The 16,735-nt window shown below is 40.0% G+C and overlaps 1 protein-coding gene across 5 annotated transcripts in view; it reads right to left on the bottom strand.

The window, feature by feature from the left end:
* LOC123981783 (NACHT, LRR and PYD domains-containing protein 12-like) overlaps positions 1–16,735 on the bottom strand; it is a 109,926-nt gene that overhangs the window by 78,924 nt on the left and 14,267 nt on the right. The window contains exons 4-6 of one of the 5 annotated variants that reach the window (XM_046066951.1): positions 5,330–5,503; positions 4,493–4,666; positions 3,656–3,829 (exon numbers count right to left, since the gene is read on the bottom strand). The exons of 1 other annotated variant lie outside the window; for it this stretch is intronic. In XM_046066951.1, the coding sequence (XP_045922907.1) occupies positions 3,656–3,829; positions 4,493–4,666; positions 5,330–5,503 (522 nt within the window). Of the gene's footprint in view, positions 1–3,655; positions 3,830–4,492; positions 4,667–5,329; positions 5,504–11,999; positions 12,130–12,530; positions 12,760–12,904; positions 12,943–16,735 lie in introns of those variants that run through there. 3 more of the 5 variants (XM_046066953.1, XM_046066955.1, XM_046066952.1) reach the window with 3 other exon arrangements.

Here is a 16,735-nt window from a genome sequence, read left to right as displayed (position 1 = left end):
CATGGTTAAGGATGCGAGAACACACTATTTTTCTGAACTCATTACTACACATAAACACAATCCCAGGTTTCTGTTTAAGACTGTGGATCAGCTGGTAAACCCAACCCCTCCTTGTGCCTCAGCTGGAAGTAATGATGACTGTGAATTGTTTTTATCTTATTTTACCAATAAGGTGGTGTCAATCAGAGCCTCTATTACCCCCGCGGCCTCTTACTCAGAGGTTCCTCACCAGCAACAACAGAGTTTTAACCAGTTTTATCCCATCGACTTGTCTGAGCTTTTAAAAACAGTATCACAAATGAGAGTGTCCTCCAGCCCACTTGATGTTTTTACTGAAAGTAATTTGCACCCCATTTGATCTCTGTTTTCAACAGCTCCCTATCTACTGGTTGTGTCCCTGATTATTTTAAAACGGCTTGCGTGAACCCACTTTTCAAAACTGCCTTTTATTGCAAAGATTCTAGAAAGAATTGTGTCCAAACAGCTGCTCACTGTACTGGAAAATAACAAAATATTTGAAAAGTTTCAGGAAGTACCACAGCACTGAGACTGCCCTGCTTAAAGTCACCAATGACCTTTCAATGCCCACATTACCCCTGTTTTAGCTTCATTACACTGGCTCCCGGTATGTTTTAGAATTGACTTTAAAATTCTATTGATCACTTTTAAAGCTCTTCATGGCCTCTCGCCTTGTTATATTTCTGACCTTTTAGTCCCATACGCAGCAGCACGTACCTTGAGATCCTCGGGCAGAGGTCTGTTGTCTGTTCCAGAGTCTCGACTGAAAACTAAAGGGGACAGAGCGTTTGCTGTCAGGGCCCCGAGGCTCTGGAACAGCCTGCCCGAGGAAATCAGGTCGGCTGAGTCAGTGAACTCTTTTAAGTCCCTTCTTAAAACATACTTTTATAGGAGAGCCTTTCCCGATCTTATTTGACTTTATTTTATCCCTTTTATTTTATTGTATTTTACTTATTTTATATTTATCTTGTATTTTAGTCTTTTCAATGTTTTCTTGCTTTTATCTTGTATTGTTTCTGTATTATTGTTTTTGGGTATTATTGTCTTTACACGTGTTAAAGCACTTTGTAACTTGTTTTTGAAAAGTGCTCTACAAATAAAGATTATTATTATTATTATTATTATTATATGTGTGTTTAAGATCCTGTTAAAGCCCTTTCTGACATGGCAGTGCCAATAATAAGAGGATAAGCAAGGGAAGCTTGTAATGCTCATACTAACACATTTCATAATTTAAAAAAATGTATGGGGCCTGTGCCCCCCGTAGAGCTTTATGTCTAGCAACACCTCTGGGTATCGCTACTTGATACCTTTATGGTTTTGATTGAAACAGCCCAGTATCGAATAGAATCGAAACGTCTCTAGTCAAACCAGTACTTCAATCCATACTTTTTGTAACCAGATGGCAGCAAAAAATTACTATTTATACGGTTTTGGTTGCAGCTAAACATGCAAGCAACACACCAAAAGAAAAAGAAAAGCACGGCTTTTTTTCCTTATGTGCCTGCACCATAAACAGTAAAAAATCCTCAATTAAACGCTTTTGAGGTGCAGCAGCGATCAGCTGATTTTATTCACGGAGCCTCAGGCTGCAGCTGCTTTAGGTGTAGTTGTTGTGATTTGTCTGGATGTGCAGCCTCACTTTTCCTCTTTTGTGAGTCTTTAGTTAAGTGACTTGTTTAAACAGAGTCCTTTCTTTTTTTATACTTGTTACGGTCATCTTTTTGGAAGTTTGCGACTCACCAATAAAGGAAAAAGCACTCGCGGAGATCTTTCACTCCAGTTTATTGATCAAAGTTTACAAAATAACTTTCTGTTGTTTACTTTCAACACACGTACCAAAAATGACCTTAAATTCATTTCCCACATCTTATTTGGTCACTAAACTATTTCACTCCACCTCTGTCATTCAAATATAAAAAAATTCCTGTATAATACTATGGGTGAGGATGAACTACTTAGGATGGGGAGCGATCTGAGACAACTTCCCAATACTTTTATGTAGCAGTTATTTGAAACAAGAAAAAAAATTAAATAGATAACCTTGCTTGTCCATAACAACAATAAAAATAATAAGCTACCAATCAACTACTATGGCTTCAACAGGTGGCATTTTATGGAAGGTATCGAATGAAGTACTCTATTGGTATCACTTTAAGGGTACTGGTTTTGGTACTGGTATCATAAAAATTTTAATGATACCCAACCCCACAGTGCAGTGACATTATGTTTTACTGTCTCTAGGTTAATGATCATTTTGCACTAATCAGGCCAATTGTCCTAGCCTCCTGATTCCATCTCTGGGGAAGCTAAAAGTTTACTGATCACCTGACAGTGGTAAATGGAGGAAATATACAGTGATTGGTATGCTAATTCCCGTTGTAGTGTAAATGACCAATAACTGTGAGAACCATAAAATCTCTCAAAGTGAACTAAATGATTTCATGTTAGCTTGTTACATATTGTGGGCAAACGTTACACAGCTAAATTACCACAGGTGACATAAAGTTACCAAACTGCACAGCAGACTTACCTGAAGAGGACAAGGAAGAACTAGATTCCGAATAACGAGCTGGTCGAGTTGAAACCATAAACCCGGCTACAGTCCTTTTCCTTGTTGTCTACTACAGATGAGCATGACGCTAGTAGTGTAGTGATTATCCTGTCAACTCATGGGAGGCAATGTCGCTACCACCCCCTGGCTGGTGTAGCCAGTAAACTGCTCTTAAACTTACACATCTTTTTACAGATTCCAGCGCTACAGATTGGAAAAAACTCCACAAATATGTAAAAGGAGTCACAAATGTATGTTAATGTGCATAATGCATTGCACATGTACAAACCACCCTGTATTTTTGTGGATATGATTTTATACATCACAAATGTAAAAATACACTTTTGTGGATAGTGAAATATTTGTGCATCATTGTACAGATTTGTGGATTATCTTCTGTGGGTTACAAATATTAAAGTCCAATTAAAACTTCCATACTTGTAGCTCATCCACTGCTCTGTGTACATTTTTTTATTAAATGGCTGTCCGCAGGAGAGAGAGAGAGCAGGTCATAGTTAGTATGTTTTGTTTTAAAAGTAAATTGTTTTAAATTGAAATATTACTTTTTTTCTTTCCAATCATCTTAACTGTAATTACATTAAATTTTTTTTAGTTTTTAGATCCAGGATGTAGGTTATTAAATAAGCGAACATGTTAACAAAATAACAGAATTTCAGTCTTTGGTTTTGTTGTAACACTGATAAATTACAACTTTTGCAGGGAAGGACACTAAAAAATGTCTAGGGGCCAGTAGGTTTCAGACCCACTGGCCCGGTGGGTTTAACCTTGAGCCCTGGCTTAAAAGAAATATTAGTTCAGAGGATTTTCTGTATACAGGTGTGGCCATTTACCAAAACTTACAAACATTCATTTACTTTAATGACTAACAACAGACATTTTCTACAGTTTCTTTAAGAAACAAGTCTTTGTGACTGCAGACTAAATTTAGTACAACAAACATGAAATTATGAACAAAAGGTCATTTCAAACTTTATGAATGGAAGTTATAAACAGAAATTAGGTTCATTTATTAATTAAACATCTTTCAGATCTACAATAGTAAAAGAGAGTCAGTGAACTGACCTCAGAGTCTCCAGTCTACAGTGTGGACTCTCCAGAAAACCACACAGCAGCTTCACTCCTGAATCCTGCAGCTCGTTGTCTCTCAGGTCCAGCTCTCTCAGATGGGAGGGGTTGGACTTCAGAGCTGAGGCCAGAGAAGCACAGCTGATCTCTGACAAACTGCAGCCCCACAATCTGAATGAAGAATAAATGACAGAGATATAAATCCATTTCTAATCCAATCAGATGTGTTAAGGTTTTAAATGTGGAGCTCAACATTACTATGTCCTAATCAATGAGCTTTTCCGTAAAATGAGTAGAGGGACTTTGTCAATGTGCTTTAACCTCTTACCATTCCTGTAAAATGTATTTAAAACGCCTATTCAAAGCATATCCAAAGTAAATTGAATGCAGTTCTTGAACCATTTGGAGTAAATGCATTTGGAAATATGATTTGATCTGTGTGTGTTCTGAAGGATCAATATCAATGATCAGACATTATTTTTGAAAACACATTGAAATAAACAGAAACTAAAGAAATATTTCTACTTCAGCAGAAAACTTCATCAGTTTAAAACAAACATTAGTTCAGAAGATCTTCTGTATACAGATGTGACCATTTACCAAAAATTATAAACATTAATTTACTTTAACGACTAACAACAGACATTTTCTACAGTTTCTTTAAGAAACAAGTCTTTGTGACTGCAGACTAAATTTAATACAAGAAACATGAAAATATGAAGAAAAGGACATTTACAATTTTATGGATGGAAGTTTTGTATGAACAGAAATTAGGTTCAATTGTTAATTTAGCATATCAGATCTACAATAGTAACAGAGAGTCACTGAACTGACCTCAGAGTCTCCAGTCTGCAGTGTTGACTCTCCAGAAAACCACACAGCAGCTTCACTCCTGAATCCTGCAGCTTGTTGTCACTCAGGTTTATCTCTCTCAGATGGGAGGGGTTGGACTTCAGAGCTGAGGCCAGAGAAGCACAGCTGATCTCTGACAAACTGCAGAGACTCAACCTGAATAAAGAATAAATGATAGAGATATAAATCCATTTCTTATACAATCAGATGTGTACAGGTTTTAAATGTGGAGCTCAACATTACTATGTCCTAATCAATGAGCTTTTCCGTATAATGAGTAGAGGGACTTTGTCAATGTGCTTTAACCTCTTACCATTCCTGTAAAATTCATTCAAAATGCCTATTCAAGGCATATCCACAGTAAATTGAATGCAGTTCTTGAACCATTTGGAGTAAATGCATTTGGAAATATGATTTGATCTGTGTGTGTTCTGAAGGATCAATATCAATGATCAGACATTATTTGTGAAAACACATTGAAATAAAAAGAAACCAAAGAAATATTTCTACTTCAGTAGAAAACTTCATCAGTTTAAAACAAACATTAGTTCAGAGGATCTTCTGTATACAGTTGTGATCATTTACCAAAAATTAGAAACATTCATTTACTTTAACGACTAACAACAGACATTTTATACAGTTTCTTTAAGAAACAAGTCTTTGTGACTGCAGACTAGGTTTAGTACAAGAAACATGAAAATATGAACAAAAGGACATTTACAATTTTATGGAGGGAAGTTTTGTATGAACAGAAATTAGGTTCAATTGTTAATTAAACATATCAGATCTACAATAGTAACAGAGAGTCAGTGAACTGACCTCAGAGTCTCCAGTCTGCAGTGTGGACTCTCCAGAAAACCACACAGCAGCTTCACTCCTGAATCCTGCAGCTTGTTGTTAGTCAGGTCCAGAGCTCTCAGATGGGAGGGGTTGGACTTCAGAGCTGAGGCCAGAGAAGCACAGCTGATCTCTGACAAACTGCAGTCGCTCAATCTGAATAAAGAATAAATGAAAGAGGTAAAAATTAATTTCTAATCCAATCAGATGTGTTCAGGTTTTAAATGTGGAGCTCAACATTACTATGTCCTAATCAATGAGCTTTTCCGTATAATGAGTAGAGGGACTTTGTCAATGTGCTTTAACCTCTTACCATTCCTGTAAAATTCCTGCAAAACACCTATTCAAGGCATAGCCAAAGGAAATTGAATGCCGTTTTTGAACCACTTGGAGTAAATGCATTTGGAAATATGATTTGATCTGTGTGCGCGCGCGCGTGCTGAAGGATCGATATCAACAGTCAGACATTATTTGTGAAAACACATTGAAATAAACAGAAACTAAAGAAATATTTCTACTTCAGCAGAAAACTTCATCAGTTTAAAACAAATACAGTATAAGTTCAGAGGATCTTCTGTATACAGATGTGACCATTTACCAAAAATTAGAAACATTCATTTACTTTAACGACTAACAACAGACATTTTCTACAGTTTCTTTAAGAAACAAGTCTTTGTGACTGCAGACTAGGTTTAGTACAAGAAACATGAAAATATGAACAAAAGGACATTTACAATTTTATGGAGGGAAGTTTTGTATGAACAGAAATTAGGTTCAATTGTTAATTTAGCATATCAGATCTACAATAGTAACAGAGAGTCAGTGAACTGACCTCAGAGTTTCCAGTCTGCAGTGTGGACTCTCCAGAAAACCACACAGCAGCTTCACTCCTGAATCCTGCAGCTTGTTCTCACTCAGGTTTATCTCTCTCAGATGGGAGGGGTTGGACTTCAGAGCTGAGGCCAGAGAAGCACAGCTGATCTCTGACAAACTGCAGGAACTCAATCTGAATAAAGAATAAATGATGGAGACAAAAATCCATTTCTAATCCAACCAGATGTGTTCAGCTTTTAAATGTGGAGCCCAACATTACTATGTAATAATCAATGAGCTTTTCCCTCAAATGAGTAGAGGGACTTTGTCATTGTGTTATTATGGATCTTCATAATGTCAGCCTTCTACAGACATCATCCAAATGTCAGCACAACATTCACACACCTATTCTTGTAAACACAGATCAATAACATGCTGCTGATCTCAGGCCAGTCTGGAATAATCATCAAATCAGAGATGTTGGTACTTTTATTTTCATTTTCTTCAATTCATAACAATCAGGTGTAATTTTTTATAAAATACTTAGATGTTTTCTAAAATGGCCAATATGAAATAAATAATACTCTAGTAAACAAATAAGACTTTAAGTGAATAGAAAACCTTACAGAGCTCTTTAACACCTGTCCCAGCATTTCTGATGCTCATTTCAAAGCACAGAGCTGACTGACTGTGAGCTTCATCCTCAGTCATCTTTAGAACTGGATCAAATGTGCACTAAGCAAAGTGAGAGCCTCGTTCTCTTCATCTTAAATGTAACCCAAGTACCTTCCTGTACAAATATAGTGCATTATTTATGCTCCTGTTTACTGGTTGAGTCAGAAAACAAAGAGACATCATCACATGTTAAAGTGTCACCGATCACAGATCAGACACGATACTTCAAACAGCTGCATTTGGAAATATGCTTCACCCTCTATGTCTCTGTGCTGCTGTATGGCAGTTTCAGTGTGTGTGTGTGTGTGTGTGTGTGTGTAGCTTTATGTGTAAATGTATAAGTTCCTGTAAAACACTGTTCTGAAGGTCATGTACAAAAAGACATTCCTGAAAATGAACTCCTTTTAATGTTTTATAAATAGATGTGTCACACATGGAGCAGAATGATAAATATTGATTTAATTTCGCAGCACATTGAAGGATAAATCCATATACTGTATATAAAAATGGATGCAGCGTCCGTGACGTCACCCGTTGGTTTATGAAGAGCCATTTTGAAGCACGAAATTGGCGGAGCTGGCCGGCACCATCTTGGCAGCGTGTCACCGCGCGTCACTCCCGGAGCGGGTCGTAGGTGGAGCTGAGGTGACATGTTGCTGAAATCACTCCCGCCTAGCTCGATGTGACCGAGTTAGCTCATGCTAAGGAGCTAATGACAGAATAAGCAGTGCCACTGACTCAAGGAAATTATTTTCCACTTTTAAAGCGCTACTAAATCCTCCTCCACCTCCACCACCCACAAACTTGCTGATAGCTTTGCTGCCTTCTTCACAGGCAAAGTGGAGGCTATAACTAGCCAATTCTCTGAAACACTCAAACTCAACCATTGTAGCAGTCCTACTACATCTTTTCCTCTGCCCTCCCAGGTCAGTGGTTCTTCACTCTCCTCGTTTACTCCTCTCACAGAGAGCGAAGTATCAGAACTCTTAACCCGTAGCCGTCCAACTACATGCCCACTGGACCCGATTCCTACAAATCTCCTCCAAGCCATATCTCCTACTGTGGTCCCGACAATCACTCATGTGATAAATACTTCTCTGGCTTCAGGAACCTTCCCGACCACTTTCAAAAGGGCCCTTGCAGGTGTTTTGAGTTAATTAGCTGATTAGAGAGCTCTTCTCCAGTTGACATTTCTGTATAATTTATAATACAGAAATGTATTTAGGCAATTCTAAAATGTTTATACATTTTGAGTTAGTGGAGTTTTTTATTTCCATTAACTGTAAACCGTAATCATTAAGATGAAAGCAAAAAGGGTTTGAAATGCTTCGCTTTGTGTAATGAATCTAGAAAACATCAAAGATTCAATTTTTGAATTAAATTACGTTAGAAAATTAACTTCACCAAAATAATAAGCTGTATTTAATTTATATTTTTTAATCACCTGAAGAATTTATTACACACTTTCCTAGAGTCACACTGTGGATCAGATGTCCCACTATGATCTGCACAGAGTAATTATGAATCCCACTAGGTGGTATTTATTGTGACGTTGCAAACTCTGTAGTAAATAGGTGAGTCTATACAATGTAAACCACACGAGATCTTCTCAGAGGTTGCAATGACACCTCGTACAGGGCTTGAACTATTCAGTGTGCAGATAATTCTTTTCCACAACAGAGTAACTTCTCAGTCAATGTCACATTTGTCTCTTAAAGAAATGTAAAAATAAAACCGTATATAACATCAACCTTTCATTTTTTGACATATATGTAAAATATAAATAACATCTTAATATTTTCATTTATAGCTGTTAACTATAATATATTATGTTTAGATCACACTATTTAAAATTAAAATATTAAACTGATGATGAATGAAGAATGATTTTATTATGTATAATTAGTCTGATACACTTTATAACAAAGTATTCCTAATACAAAAGCAATAGTTTTGTAGTGGGACAACGGTGTGGATTTGTGCATTTTATATTGAATAAATTTGGAGCTACTCCAAATTCCTCTTTTCCTCTCCCAGAGAGGAGCAGGGGGGTTAAAGATCAACTTTCAACAGACTGCTGAAGAGACCCCAACGGAAGTGGGGGTGGAAAGTTGTTTTCTTTAACTGCTATGCCTGGGCAGTTGATCGTAAAACTGGCGCCTTTTTGATATACGAAGCTGATAAAGCGTTGCCTGACTGTTAAACTGACAAAAGGGACACTAACCAGCGATTAGCATTTCCCTGAACAGCCTATCAAAACTGCCCCCCCCCCCCCACACGTAAAGGGATACTCCTTGTCTCACCAAAGTGTGACATAACCCAGGAAGCCGAACTTTAAATAACCAAAGACTGCAGTCTCCAAAAATCTGCTATCTGTTGATATTAGTGCTGAGAAGAATCTAAATAAGTTACTTTTGCAGTGTTTTTTATTTTCAGCAAGACACTCCGTCATCTAATGTGTAACCAATACTTGTTCACAATACTTTCTCACAAAATTCCTTTAGAAATGATGATAAAGAAATGTCATACTATACTCTAGTAATTATCCAGCTTGAATTTAAGGTTGAATTCCCCATTTGCTAAGGAAAGATTGTTTTGGGTTAATCTAAGCTTTCCGCATGTAACCTGAGCTCCCCCAAGTGGACGAAATAAGTATTACATACCAGTGTTGGAAATGCCGTCAATGTATAAATATCCTGACCAATAATGTGACAATTGTTTCCTGTTACCAAATGCTTAACTTAGAACGGTACAACCGTTTGACCATTGAGGTTTGATTGTGGAAAATATTTGATTATAATACGTGCAAATAGATTTCTTTTCTTTTAGACATTAAGTTTAGAAAGGCAGTCCCTCGGGAAACCTGAAACGCCCTCTGGGGAACCACGCCCCAGGCAACAAAACAGCGACACACGACGTCGTTCGCTCTCTCTCGGCTCTCTGCTCTTCTCCTCCCCCCGTGCCCTGGCCTTCCGCTCTGCTCTCTGGACGCTTCGGCACGAGTCCGGCGTGCCTCTCCGGGCAACGCCTAAGAGTCGGTCAGTGCAACAGGCCTTTGTTCGCTTGAAGCTACACACGTGCCACGACATCGATCTGCCCCTCAGTTTGTTTTATTTTCTTTCTTTCTATTGTTTTGTTAAAGTTATCAGTCCGTTAAGTTACACTGGACTAATTTAGGAACGACCAAGTTCCATTTTAATCTTTTTCGTCGAGCTAACTTCACCGAGGTCAGACCAAGCCACGTGCTCTCGCCAGCGGCAACAAAGGAAACCTGAAAACAGCCGAATTGCCAGACGGAGGAGGGCGTTTTCAGACACGGAGAACCCCAGAGAATCCCTAGCAAAAAGCCAGGATCGGGCAGCTAGCATGGGACCCGTGCAACAGGCCAAAGCAGGCCCTCGACAAGCCGTAAGACCAAAAATAAACAAACAAACATTCTGTAGTCAGAGATGTCCCGTAATGTTAATATTTCCTTTTAACTCCTAAACTCATAGCTTACTTTCATTAGTTCTCCTCTGCTGTATGAGTCACATGCTTCCCACAATCGAACCTCCATTGCTCATTGTTCAGCCATTGTTTATTTTCCCTGTATTTAACCACCCGTTTATATCGCTTTAGTTAACTTTAGTTATTAATAAATTCACTGTAATCAGGAAACTGTGTGTGTTGCCTATTTCCACGTCCCGGCCAAGAGAATTGACCCTTTAGATATGAGACTGACTGATTGATTTAAGATAATTATTAGCGATTATTAACTGATCACTAGTAATAACTGTATAATTATTAAAAGCTACCTAGAGGTCCGGAGACTCGGAGACCTGAAACGAGGAATATTTTTTAGATTTTATGAATATGAAAATTCATAATCGGGTATTAATTCTCATAAATGTATTAAAATTCATAAACAATTTAGCTATGCTACAGTTCAATAAATTAAACTCTTGTCTTGCATTCATGAAAACATCAATATTAAAAGGTTACAAATGTAAAAGTAGTTTTGTATGACCTGAAATGTGTTTAGAACCCTGTGTCATAATTTCACATCAGTAGTGTTCAGGTGTTGTGAGTACAAAGAAAAGGCTGCGCAAAGCAGGAGCTGAAGAGCTGGAAGCTGGAGCTGTTCTCTCCTGAAGAGCTGGACACAGCTAATCACATCTGGAGGGTTCTGCAATCAGCTCCTCTGGCACCTGGAAAGACAACAATGGGTAGACAGTTAAGCAGCTTCTTCCAAAGTGCCATAAAGCTGCTGAAATCTGAGATCGCCTCAGCATGAAAACCTCTCTGGCATGTGACAATAATTAGTGGTGGCAATGTGTAAATACACCGTTTCCTAATATGTGCAATATACGGTTTTCTGCTGGACACTGTGCAATAATAACTACTCAAGTCATATCTTATTGAACGTTTATTGTAAGGATCTTATTATATATTTCTTATTGAAATGTACTACTTTTTTTGGCAAATTCTAACCCACCAAACAAACTCAGAGGCGGCTCTCAGCAAACCTAATTTCTAGCCTTAACTAAACCATCACTCTAGTTACAGCAAAGCTACCTGTCTGCAGGCATAACGCGCATTATATGCTGACAAAAAAGGTGGATGAAGATCTCTGCAGGTAGCCTACAACAGCTGTTCTGCCGAATTATGCATCCACCTCTTAAGCTCCTCATCAAACGTCACTGATCAAAGGCAGTTATCACCTCAGATTGTTTGCTGAATCTCAAGGAATGCTACATGTACTGGGTGTAATAACTTATTGATGACTCTAAACGGTCTTAAATAGTCTCATCGGTGCTCCTCGGTGTGACAGTTTCAGGCAGAACTCCGCAGCTGCTCCCCTCTCGGCTCTCTGCCTTTAAACCCTTCTTGTCCATCGGGATCAGGTGCAGCCACTTATAATAGTATCTAACTGAACAGTGACTCCGTTACAGGACGTAGCTAAATCTCACATCGCCCGTTAGTAAAAGTTACCGTTAACATAACGTCAGCTAACTGAGAGCTGAGCCTTTAATTACAACTTCACACAGAGGTCTTTTCTTCAAAGCATTATCACCCTAATGTCTACCTGTTAAATGTTAACACATAAATAAAATACAGGAATTTCACTCACCAAGTAGAACACGAATTTCCCGGAGGTTCTCTCTCCAATGAACTGCACAGCCTGCCATTATTCATCCGGTATCTGCATGTAGAAATGTCCAAAAAGCTCCGACAGGCTGAGTGAGGCTAACAGACAGCGGAGTGCTAGCAGTGGCAGCGGCTAATGGCGCCTGTCAATCAAAGCGGCCACGCCCCTAATAATGCAGAACTTTAAGGCTTAATATAATTTAAACAGGTAAGTTATAAAAAATTCACCCCCTTCACAGTTGTCACGAAAGGCAAAATTAGCGATATGCACTAAAACCATTTTTTGAACCAGGCTGTAAACATGTTTTATTCTGCTGTAAAGTTGGGCATTTTAACATGGGGGTCAATGGAGATCGACTCCCTTCTGCAGCCAGCCTCAAGTGGCCACTCGATGAATTGCAGTTTCAGATACTTGTGAGAGACGGAGGTTGCCGCTTAGATAAATCCTACAGTTTCCTTATTAATATAAATCCAGTTTGAGTTCAGACTAATTTCGGAGCCAAACTCTTGACAAACTTTAAAAAGAGCTGTTTTAATGTTGACAGCACTATTATGTCCAGAAAACAAGAGAACTGAAGGAAATTTAAAACTTAACTGGACAAGAGCAGAATACATGAACTGACCTCAGAGTCTCCAGTCTACAGTGTGGACTGTCCAGTCCAGCAGACAGCAGATTCACTGCTGAATCCTGCAGCTTGTTGTCACTCAGGTGCAGCTCTCTCAGATAGGAGGGGTTGGACTTCAGAGCTGAGGCCACAACTTCACAGTGAATTTCTGAGAATCCACACTTATATAGTCTGTAAAATTAAATCCGAAACTTTATTATAAAAACATTTTGCATCACAAAGCACATTAAAGGGGCTATATGTAAGTTTGTCAATGAAATTACTTATTAATGAATCTAATTTTCATTTACTTATTGCCAATGGGCTCAAGACTCACTTCTGTTTTCTCTATTGCTTGCATCAGCCATTATTCTGCTGTAAATCAGAATCAGACGGAGCTTTATTGCCAAGTAGTGTTTTACACATACCCATAATTTGCTGTGGTAATAAGGTGCTACACGTAGACAAACATACAGTCAACATAAATAAATGTAGAAATATAATAAATATGGAATGGAAGAACAACGTTACAGATATATAAATGAGCATTATTCTGGGTCTGTGCTGTGCAGAAGTAACGCAACGGAAGAGAACACTGTGTACATATAAATATATAAACTGACAACATAAAAATAACAACAAAGATCAACAATCAACAACAAATATGTGCGACGTGCCAGGTCTGTGCCTGACTCAAGATGAAACAATATTTACATGTGCAGAGACATTTGTATCATTTGTAAGGGTGGAGTGTCAGTAGGGGACCCGGGCCTTGTTAATGAGGCTAGTTGCAGACGGGAAGAAACTGTTTTTGTGGCAAGAAGTTTTGGTCCTGATGGACCACGACCATCTCCACTGTCTTCTGAGTGTTGAGCTCCAGACTGTTCTGGCTGCACCAGGTCACCAGATGGTCAATCTCCCACCTGTAAGCGGACTCATCCCCACCTGAGATGAGCCCAATGAGGATGGTGTCGTCCGCAAACTTCAGGAGCTTGACAGACTGGTGACTGGAGGTGCAGGTGTTGGTATACAAGAAATAGAGCAGAGGGGAGAGAACGCAGCCTTGAGGGGAACCTGTGCTGATAGTTCTGGAATCAGAGACATGTTTTCCCAGCTTCACGTGCTGCTTCCTGTCCGTCAGGAAGTCAGTGATCCACCTGCAGGTGGAGTCTGGCATGTTCAGCTGGGAGAGCTTGTCCTGCAGCAGGGCCGGGATGATGGTGTTAAAAGCAGAGCTGAAATCCACAAACAGGATCCTGGCGTAGGTTCCTGGGGAGTCCAGGTGCTGGAGGATGTAGTGAAGGGCCGTGTTTACTGCATCATCTACAGACCTGTTGGCTCTGTAGGCGAACTGCAGGGGGTCCAGGAGAGGGTCTGTAATGGATTTTAGGTGGGACAACACAAGGCGTTCAAAGGACTTCATAACCACAGAGGCCAGGGCGACGGGTCTGTAGTCGTTTAGTCCAGTGGTCCTTGGTTTCTTGGGGACAGGGATGATGGTGGAGGCTTTGAAGCAAGCTGGCACATGGCATGTCTCCGGTGAGGTGTTAAAAATGTCTGTGAACACCGGAGACAGCTGATCAGCACAGTGCTTCAGGGTGGATTCGGAGACAGAGTCCGGCCCAGCTGCTTTGCAGGGTTTCTACCTCCTGAAAAGACCGCTGACTTCCCTCTCTGTGATGGAGAGAGGAGGGGAGGGGGTGGAGCTGGCCAGCTCTGAGGAGGGAGGGGAAGAAGCGGTGGACCAAGGCTGAAGCTGAGCGGAGGAGTCACGGGGGATGGTGTCCGATTGACTCTCAAAGGGGCAGTAGAACTGGTTCAGCTCATTTGCCAGGTGAGAATCGTTTATGGAGTGTGGGACTTTGGGTTTATAGTTTGTGATCTGTCTGAACCCCCTCCAGACAGAAGTGGCATCGTTTGCAGAAAACTCATTCTTTAGTCTCTCTGCGTACAGTCGTTTAGCTTCTCAAACCTCCCTGCTAAACCTGTACTTTAACGCCCTGCACCCGGACCTGTCACCACTCCTAAATGCCTCCTCCTTTGCCAACCTCAGCTGTCTAAGCTTAGCTGTGATCCAGGGTTTTTTATTTTTATAACTCACCCTCGTGCATATTGGTATGTGTCCTCACAGAAGCTGATGTAGGACGTTACAGCCTCTGTAAACTCATCCAGGTTGTTGGTTGCATTCTTGAAAACATCCCAGTCAGTGCGGTCCAAACATGCCTGGAGGTCCTCAACAGCTTCACTAGTCCACTTCTTTGATGTCCTCACTACAGGTTTACAGAGCTTTAGTTTTTGCCTGTAAGCGGGAATCAGATGGACCATCACGTGATCAGAGTGACCTAGTGGAGCGTGTGGGACGGCATGATAGGTACTGCTAACTGTGGTGTAGCAATAATCCAAAGTGTTTCCCTCTCTGGTTGGACACTTTATAAACTGTCTGTATTTGGGGAGGTCTTGGCTGAGATTTCCCCTGTTAAAGTCACCGAGAACAATAACAAGGGAGTCCAGGTTTGTTTGCTCCACACACAGTGAGGAAACCAGGTCGAGGGCAGCCCTGTGCGTGCTCCCGAGCCTCTCTGACTACAGCGACAACACCGTAGCTAACGACATGCAGTTCACTAACACCATAAAACATTTACTCCAACATAAACTCCATGTAAGGAAAAAAACAATAATAAAGGTTTATGTGATGAAGTCTGTCTGACCAAACGAGATCAATTTAGATTTATTGTGGTTTTACCGATACTCAGGTACACAGCTTCTGTACCTCTCAGTCGCTGTAACTAAAGTAACCCACATAATATACAATACTGCAACAAAACGGTGACAACACCACAGTGGAAGAGCCATCCACTAATACTACAGTAAAGTTACTTACTGCGGTCTAACTGTTATAAAGTCTCACAACAATGTCGTTAATATTCAGTCCAGCTCACTTACCGTTTTGTCTTCCAGTACATTTAGCTGTGTTTACATTGCTGAGCCTCCGGTGAAAGATACACAGATAGTAAAGATAGTTACTGAAAAGCAGCAGGCGAGCTAACACTGTAGCTCACGTGTCAAACTCAAGGCCTGCGGGCCGAATCCGGCCTGCCACGTCAATTTATGTGGCCCACGAAAGCTTTAAAGATTCATGATTGTCCTAAAAAAAAAGGTCTATTCTGCCCTAAACTACACCTCCCACAATGCATGTCGATTTTGTGACGGCATCCTGCCACTAGATTGCAATGTTTCCACACCCACTACGGTAGTTTTCCGACAAGCGGAGATGAGAAATGTATACTACTAGTACAACAACAACAATCCCTAAATGTCCAAGATAAGAAAAATTGATGCAGGGGATCACAGACTTCACGAGCAGACAACGACTCTGTCACCCGACGCTGGTCTCCAAACCACGTTTTGTCAAGAAAACACACATGAAATGTGAAACGGGAAATGACGCGAACCTACAGACAAAACAGCTTTGTTATTATAAAGCCAGCAATTATAAAGACAAAGAATATGATTTAAAAAATGTATTAGCACACACAGGTAGCAGGGATCATCTGAGCTACAGAGAGCGCTGCAAGGGAGTAAAATGTGTTTTGCGGTGAAAAAGTAGCTGCTGCTCCACCAGCTGCCTGCTCTCATTGGCTGGATGTGGATGTCGAGTCGGCCGACTCTTCCAGATATTTGGCATGGTAGATATCTGGCAGATGTCTGTGATGTGTCAGAAATGTGTCAGGGAGCCGCTTTGATGCACTGTTGAGTAGTTCACACGTAACGACTGGCGCCGAGCGGCAAATCGGGCTAAAAATCGTGTAGTGTGAACTAGGCTTAGGCTACAGCAGCCTATACGTCTGCATTTTTCCAGGTAATCAAACTCTCTCATTAGTTGGATGTATGCCCTCTGCATGCCCTCGGCTGTGTGCATTTGGACTATTTGTTTTATCAAATGCCAAATCTGTCCCTCATGTTATTAGCAGCTCACAATTATTTGTTTTACCATGTTTCTGCACCTCTGGACTGTGAAAAAGTGAAAGGTTACTGTAAAAGCTTATGTTTGATGATATTTGTTTTGCTTTGTTACTTACTTGACAAGTTTGAACTTTGATTTATGGAGTAATGAGGGTTTTTAAATCTGATAAATTCATTTATTTAAGACCACAGAGACATTTTCTTA

The sequence above is a fragment of the Micropterus dolomieu genome, linkage group LG13, assembly GCF_021292245.1.
Source record: "Micropterus dolomieu isolate WLL.071019.BEF.003 ecotype Adirondacks linkage group LG13, ASM2129224v1, whole genome shotgun sequence".
Lineage (NCBI taxonomy): Eukaryota > Metazoa > Chordata > Actinopteri > Centrarchiformes > Centrarchidae > Micropterus > Micropterus dolomieu.
This window is presented reverse-complemented; position numbering and strand designations above follow the sequence as displayed.